Genomic DNA, 8,573 nt, shown 5'->3' on the forward strand with positions numbered 1-8,573 from the left:
TAGATGAAGCCAAAATAATTCTCTCATGGAAAAAGTAAAATATTTCGTGTTCATTTTTGCTCCTCGCCGTTTCATGAACACACAGAACCCTTGCTAAGGGTTCCTTTAGCCATCTTCTCTCAAAGCAAGTGCAGAGGAGGGAAAACGGGGGACAAGACCCTTGTTAAGAAGAATTTTGCTGTATACTTATGTGAATATTGCAGGATTCTAATTTATAAAATAGCAGGATAATTACTGTGGTTGTAATTGCACTCCTGCTTACTAATTTCTGCTCTTTAGAATAAATGTTAACAAACATTCATGCAAAAATACACATGTGCATGCTGACAAGTATATGCACATATATAAATGTGCACAAATTATTTGCATATTTTCTGCAAAAATAGAGCACCTAGAAGATACAAGCAGGCTTAACAACACTCATTTCTAAGATTGCCTCATAACTCCTATCGTAAAATTCCACATTCAGTTTGTTATGATCCAAAACCAGCTTAAATTTTAAGGGATGTTTTTGTCAAAGCAATTAAAAGCATGAGACAAAGGATCTCCAGGTGATCTTTTCTTCGGAAAGTTTAAAACATTAACTTCGTATTTGGCCTAGGGTGACTTTTGCATCATGTTTCAGAGTTTGTGACCTTTTGGGTCAAAATTTATTTTAAAAAACAAACTTCCCAAGTTTGGTCAAATTGTGAACCTTATAAAATTGTCATTTGCATGAACTCAGGAGCGAATTTCTAGTAGCTGATCTTCCAAAGAGTCCTTTCACAGCTGGCAAGTTTCAGTGTTTAGAGGAGGATTTGAAGCTTTGTGCTTCTGCTGATCACGGTGGATTTTGGTGCTGTCATCATTGTCCCAGTGAGCTCCTTATTACCTTTATTCCTGGGTTAGGCTGCTTGGAAGTGAATTGTGCCTAAATCTAATACAGGAGAGAGGAAAAACTGACCTGTAGAAAAAAAATTTGGGGGACAAGAAACCAGAAAGAGTGGGAAAGCAGGGCTAAGAATTGAAATGAGAAGTGGCTGCCACTTACTGAAATAATTATTTATTTTATAATTTTTCATGGATAAATAGAAAGGTAACTTATCTTTGCATCAATGTCAGAGACTTCTCCCCAGAATATCAGGGAAGAAAAAAATGTCTGAAGTGACTGGGAAGTTTTCATCAAAAGTTGCAGACTTAGCAATCAACCATAATTTTGAGAATGTATCCAATTGTGTAACTCCATACCCTGCAGCACAACACTGCTTTGGATAGGTAGCTCCACATACAGATATAATGCCCTTTTGACCATTCAGTGATGGGTTAGGAAGCAAATATTTTTCAAGTAACCCTTTTGAAGGATCCTTCAAAGAACAGTCTGTGGGATTTGATCCTGTGCGTGCTACAATCCTGAGTTTTACTCAACTGGAGATTGGGTGTATTTGCTGATACCATGTTGCTACAATAAAACATAGGCCTTACAAAAGCAGGAATCCACATTTTAGGACCTTTTCAAATTCAAATTATCATTTGAAATTACTTTCATTGATTAACTTTATCTGTATTGCTATATAATTAAAGTTGAAAGAAATTGAACCATTGCTTGCTGTACTATATACAAGACATACCTAGAAAGCAGCATGACCAGAAGTAGTTAGATATTCTTCATGTTTATATGTGAAAAGACTAATTAGGGAGGAGAATTTTAGCACTTCTGCAATGTAGTCAGCAACTTTGCTTTAACTGTAGCTGTCTACCTCTTGCCTACCTGATAACGAGGTTGTAAAAAACATTTAAGGTATTAAAATTGAATTAATATTTTGTAGTTCCTTAAAGAGGAAGTGTAGATATTCCTTTTGTTCATACCTAGCATATCCCTATTGAAATGATCTGGTCAACAGAAGTTACAAAGTGAAAGTAGATTGTAGATCTTAAATGTGGAGGATACATGTGGAATTATTAAAGAACTGTATGCAAAACTATGTGTGAAAACTTCTAGAGCTTGGTTGGAATTGCCAAGTGTGGAAGATGTATCCAGGTGCTAAAATAATGTATAAAATATGGAAAATCTAAAAGAAGGCTGGTTCCTGTGATAAACCATTTTGGATTTGCAGAGCTCAGAATTAGATTTCTGGTAGTTTCTAGTGACTCCAATACCCATGAGCATTGTATCTCAATTACCAGCTATAAAATGAATATGCTAACACTGTTTACTTCTTAGAAGTCTATTGGGATGGTTCTGATATGTTACGTGTGAGTTCCTGTTTTTCTGAGTACAGCAAGGAGTCTCTATTCATGATGGGGGGCACAGGTAGTGATATAATCGTACAAGAGCAAGTGCAGGTGCATAGAATTTACACACTTGGGCAGCATGTCTTTCACTCATATTATTTACAGAGCAAGTGAATTCACACCTTTTTTTTTGTTATTTTTCTCAACATTAGAAAATAACCATGGTTAGCTACAATTAATAGCTGGTTTCTGAACTGGAAGATTGAATAGCAAGTATTTCTGTAAAAGTTACAGGAAAATACCTAAACTTAATGGGTTCTTAGGTTTGTTTGGAATGCTGACGTACTACATGAGTGATTGCTTATAAATATTAATTGTGTGAGTAATATATTGCTATTACACTGGTATTTGAACTTTTTTTTCTTTTTCTCTCCATCTAGGAATTGCTGATATTTTTACAAAATTTGCCCACAGTACACTGGGGAGATGAAGAAATTAGTGTACTCCTAGCAGAGGCCTACAGACTGAAGTTTGCATTTGCAGATGCTCCCAATCATTACAAGAAGTGAATATAGAGAGCCAGAAATCATTAACACCAACGTGTTCTGCAGTATTATGGCATCTGTTGTTCTCATTCTGCTTTCAGCTCGTTGATCTTTCATTTGAATTAAGATGACCATTAAAATTCTGTTAGAATTTGCAAAATGAGAACAGAATACCAAAGAAGTGGACAAAGCAGGATATTGAGCATTGAATAAACTTAAAAGTGAACTTTATTGCTCAGCATGAAAAATGAGTTCAGCAGTCTATCACTTAATTTTCTTCTTTTTTTCCCCTTGTCTAATTAGGAGAACTCTAGTCTGTCTAATTTAGGTCGAGCAATTTTTCTATGTACCTAAGACTTAAAACTATTTTTGGAATGATTTTGTTGTTACGTCAGTGTCACCTGCCCTGACTGTATCAGCCAGTTTTGGTCAGTAAAAGTTATTTACTTTGAGTGGGAAAAAGAACTTTTCATAGTCGTAAAGGCCATATGAAACAGCAAGGTCTGCTTTTCGACGACTGGTTATAACTCAGAAGGCACTGGTGTTCGCACACCATCTGTTGTTTTTCGGTGGAATTCAGTTAGAATACTTCAGTAACGTAAGAATGTAGAAAGTCGCAATGGGATTGGTGGCATTTTCTAAACATTACTCAGTCTGGCAGAGTGCCACAGAAGCTTTTTAGCCATACAAAGGAGTTACTTAAAGCCGAAGACTCATCTATAACACTAAAATAAATCCCTTCCTATGTATTTTGGAGCATTTTTAAAATATCAAATGAAATAGAAGACGTGGTCCTGTCAAAGTAATTAAAGCTTTTCTTTCAAGGACTTTCCATTTGTCATCATGAAAGTTCAGTTTTAAGAGATGTATTAAGAAGCTTGGTTTACAAAGCAAGATATATTTTTATCTCAGTTGTTGCCTTATTCTCCGTTTCTAGCATGTTAGAAAAAGAAAAAGCTTTCCAAAGCTTATTTGTTAAATAATTTAATACCTTTTTTTCTGAGTATTCAGGGGAAGTGAGAAGATAGTTCCCAATAACAATAACAGTAACTATATACTCAGATCACTCTTATGTCATTAACAGAATAAAAATTCTCTATGACTTTATAGAATGAAATTAATGTTTCTTCATATAATTATGGCATACTGAATAATTCTGTAAAACTTACATAATTTAAGTGTACTATTTATTTTGAAGAAATCTTTTCAGATAAGAATTCTGGTGTTGCTCTGTTGGATGTAAATAACTCACACTAATTTGTGCCTACCCTACACATACAGGTTATTAAGGGTGAGAGTTGCAATAAGCAATATACTGGAAGCTCAAAATTGTTATTCCTCAGTTCAGTTCTCAAGTTGCACATTGTACAAAAAGTGTAGTGCACTTTTAAGTTTGGGAAATAAAAGATCTTCAAGGGGTTTTCTCTTATGACTTGTTATTGGACGATTATTTTCTTCAAGTTCTTAAAAATATGCAGATAGGAATTTTGAAGAAGGCTTTTCTAGATGTGTTAGTTACATTCCTTGTTTCAGGGGCCTCAGTTCTTGACACTGACTTTATAATAATTAGGTGTTTCAAGGTTCATAGAAATAAGTACATTTTAACCAACATGTGATTATGAGATCTGTATTTTAAAATTATATGAAATCTTTGGTAGAAGAGAAAAAAATGAATGAATTCAGAAGTAGGTGTGTTTGGTGACTGGGATGCATTTCTGCTCCGCTGGCATCAGCCAGGGTTCTCGGTTGTGATGGAGACAAGTTCAGGCCTCCTGGATCGCCGTGTTTGTGCCCAGGGTGTGTAGTGGGTCTGTGTTTCTTAAATGTCCCTATACTGTGTTTTGTAACTTCAGTTCGTGTTCTAATGTATCACAATTTATGTTTTATGTTTACAAAGAATGTCATATTGTGCCTAATAGAATATCTACCAATAACAGAATAAAAGAAACCTGAAATTTATTACCATGTGCTTTAAACCTAGTATCTACAATCATTTGTTAATAGAAATGCATATTATTGTAACTAGAGAAGACACACAGCATTAAGTGCACAATGTTGTAAGGGTTTTCTATAATTAACTCTTTTCTATTAAGATGTTATTTAGGTAGTTACATGTAACATGGAAAGTTGACCCAAAGTTGTCTACTGTGTCAGATGCTCCTGCATAGCATTTATGGGACTGGTTATATACAAAGTTTCCTCCATCGGGTCCACAGAATTTGTCTGCCATGTCTTCCAAATTCAACAGGTACCTCTTACTTCCCTTGGAAGAAAGTATTACCATGAGAGGTCACATTTACTATTGTGTCTGCGTCAGAAGTTGAATATTGTACTTGAGCACATTGCTTTTTAAGCATAGTAGGAAGTTTCCTGATATAATAGCAATGCTTATTAATGTAGATGTAGACTTTTCTGGGAAATATGATATAGATATATAAATAAGATTTATATATCTATACAGATAGGAATATTTTTCAGTAAATAGAAGGAAAACATTTATGTAACATTTCAAATTTTCAATACTTTAAATTCACATAAAATATTTCATTTTATTTAAAAAAAAAACCACCTTACATTTAATGATTCTACATCTCAGGTGAAATGTCATTCCAAACAAAATATTACACAGAAAAGGAAATAACGTTATTATTACATCCCATGTACTTTTTTAAAAAAAATTCAAGATTCTGAGTATTATTAAATTCCTTTGTAATATGTATTTTCTTATGAAGGAGGCATCTTGACACATCACTAGTGAAATTAGGCAGTGATTTCCTAGAACTCATGTCAAATATCGAAATTTTAGTGTCTAAAATGCGTGTTAAATAATTTCTGTAATAAAAAATTAAACAAGAATGTACAATATAAAAAGATTTATGACTTCAGTATTTGAAAAATGTAAATAAAAATTACTTAACTATGTAAATACAGAACATGCAGTAGGATAGAAATGTATTTGAAATCTTATGTGACTCTGTAATATGCTATAAGAAATTAGTTTCATTATTTTTTGGCTTGGTTCCTTATGGAAAGGCCCATTAATTTGTTTTTATTTTCAGAACTACAGAAGTATCTGAAGTTCCATTGTATGCTTCTGACAAATATTAACACTGAGGCACTGGTTAAAACTGTAAAACTGATGAAAAATGAGGAATAAATGCATATTTCTGAAGTGCTATATAGAGTGGAAAGCTTTTTTTCTTCTTTTCATCAAGCACATTGCGTACTACATCAAAGCGTGGTTTTGGTGTTTATGTTTTTTGCTCTCAAACCCCTATATCACAAGAGCAAATGCAGTAGCAAAACCTCTGCTCTCTGTTATGTTTCTGAATCTCTCTGCCCTTGTATCTTGTAGATTTTGCAAGTTAATAAGACAGACAACTTCCAAGGGAACGTATCTGCGTATATCATATATATACAGGATACTGAGCATTTTCTGCAAAAAACAGGTGAAGATAAATTTGGCACCACAGGAGAATTAACCCAGAGGGCAGGTGGAGCAGATCAGGGCAAAGCAAACAAAGGAGGTACAGAATTTTATGTGTCTCTGGAGGTGAGGAAGGAGAGGAACATTCAGCTCTGAGGGGGAAAACAGTACAAGGTAGTGATAGCGTCAATGAGATCTGGAATCTTAAGAATGATTTAAGTAGATTAACAAGCAAGGAGAGATGTTCTGTACGTATGGGGAGTTCAAGTCCCTTATGTCAAGAAGGCTGGTGGGACACTTCCGGTAATCCAGGTGAGTCTGGTGGGAAAATGTGCAAGTCTGGTTATATGGAAGGCAAAATTAATAACTTCTCTGTTTAAAAGTACACACAGAATTCAGGAAAAAAGAGACACAGTGATGCAGTGGGCAATATTTCTGTTACATGCTTGAGAGATGGTGAATTGTAATCGTGCTGGTTTCTCACCTTTAATGAGATTTGCGTTTCTTCATCTGCTATGGATCCTGCAGAAAATCAGCAAGGGGTGATTTTTCACATTGCTTTGTCAAAAGCAGGAGGGATCAAGAAGGTGGAGTAAGAGTCCTGAGTTCTCACAAGGGATAGGCTAGGAGACACAGCTGTAAGCTCTTCGTTTGTTGATTTTCTTGGACAAAAGCAGTCCTAGATATTTGTCTTATGTCCTGGGCAGATATCTCACACATACAAATGTGAAATGCGACAGAAAGGACTTTCCAGAAATCCAATCCACATTTCAGGTCACGTCCTCCTTGAAAACCGTGAGCAGGAAGGTCAGTGTTCTGCCGTGCTTTGAATTCTTTGGAGTTGGGAAAAGGACGTGTGGTGGAAAAGTTCCCAAATCCAGCAGTCAGTCAGGCTGGATGTTGTGCCATGGGTAAGGATTCCAGATTGAGTGCTTCTAATCACTGCGTGATGGAGAGTGAAGTTTCTGAGCAATTCCGAATCATTTGCATTTTTGTAAGCTAAAGCTAAAATCTTGCATCCCATCGAATTCCTTAAGCTTAGCGTAGCTGAGGCAGCACTGAAGTAAGTAATTAAATTGCTATGGTACCACATGGAAGAACCTTTTAACACTTCAAAGTCTTCTGTATGTATCCACATTTGTGTCAAGACCTGTGCCAGAAATGAGACTGAGATGTGTTACTACAGAAAGCCTCTCGGAGACAAGTGCTCTGAAACTTAGACTTTTTTTGACCAAAATAATTTCCTACGAGCTTCCAAATCAGAGTTAATATGCACAGTCAGTAAAGCATAGTTTTTTGAACTAGACTTCCATATTTATGCTTATGATCAAGCTTCCTCAACATAGGCACAAGCTTAAAATCCCAAACTACCGTACAGATATTCATTTTGTTCCTAATGCAGAATTATCTAGAAAGGTAGGTCAGAAAAAGCCAAAATTTCTAACAGAAGTCTACTGCAATGTGTGTTGGTCTGCCTTCGTTATCAGATTAATCAAGATTTAGTGTACATATTTGCTTTGATTTTCCTGTTATGTATCCTTCACAACTGAGATTTCATTTCTGTGAGACCTGGATTTTAGGGCCAAATCCACGTTATTCCAGATATTTCTTATCCAGCCGTCACTCACCTGTGCCTACTCAGAGATCCTTCTCATGGGAAGAAGAACAATCCTGAATTTCAGAGTTACGGAAGAAAATAACGAAAAGAAAGAGGGAGAATAGGAGAGTGTTACTCCCATTAATTTCTGATTTCCAGAAAGGATGAAGACAATGCACCTCTTGGAGTGTTTGGACAACTTGATCCTCAAACTCAGGTTGCAGAGTCTGACATTGAGCTTTTTGAAATTCAGGTTATTTATTTTCATGTATTTCCATCTTCCTACAGAAATAACTGAGATTTCCAGTGAACAGTTCCAGCTACCAGCCCATTTGATAGATGCTGTTCATTCTTTTAGCAGCGGCAGAAATGTAAAATACGTAGCTGTCATGAGAGCTCACAGGAGGTAACAAGATTCCCAGGCTTATCAATAGTTAGATGACTCTCTCACTCATGAAATGTCATTTTGACAACTAAGGCAACTCAACAGACTTGGCAATTTTTCATCACTTTTGATCTAAAAATAAGTCAGTAACTCCAGCTCAAAGCGGTGCTTGTAGAAGCACTTTTAGACTGTTGTTAACAGCAGGCTATATATCTGGAGAAAAAAATTTAGTACTATACCTACCTGATCAAGTTAAAATTTATCCTAGCACATCAACGAGTATTTGCTGCAACCTTATAGAATATATTATCTCATGCAAATAAATAATTCAGCTTTTGCATGCAGGAATGAATAAAGTTGGCACAGCGGTAAAGAAAAGGTTTTGTTGTAATATTTTTTCCCAGATAT

At 35.5% G+C, this 8,573-nt stretch overlaps 1 protein-coding gene across 3 annotated transcripts in view; it reads left to right on the top strand.

The window, feature by feature from the left end:
• Positions 1–5,932, top strand: part of TBC1D22A (TBC1 domain family member 22A) — a 164,505-nt gene extending 158,573 nt beyond the window's left edge. For all 3 annotated transcript variants that reach the window (XM_065657979.1, XM_065657988.1, XM_065657994.1), the window contains exon 13: positions 2,652–5,932. In XM_065657979.1, coding sequence (XP_065514051.1) covers positions 2,652–2,780 — 129 coding nt within the window. In that variant the 3' untranslated portion in view covers positions 2,781–5,932. The remainder of the gene's footprint in view (positions 1–2,651) is intronic.
• Positions 5,933–8,573: the final 2,641 nt, after the last annotated feature.

This window comes from Caloenas nicobarica, chromosome 1 (assembly GCF_036013445.1).
Source record: "Caloenas nicobarica isolate bCalNic1 chromosome 1, bCalNic1.hap1, whole genome shotgun sequence".
NCBI classification, from domain to species: Eukaryota; Metazoa; Chordata; class Aves; order Columbiformes; family Columbidae; genus Caloenas; species Caloenas nicobarica.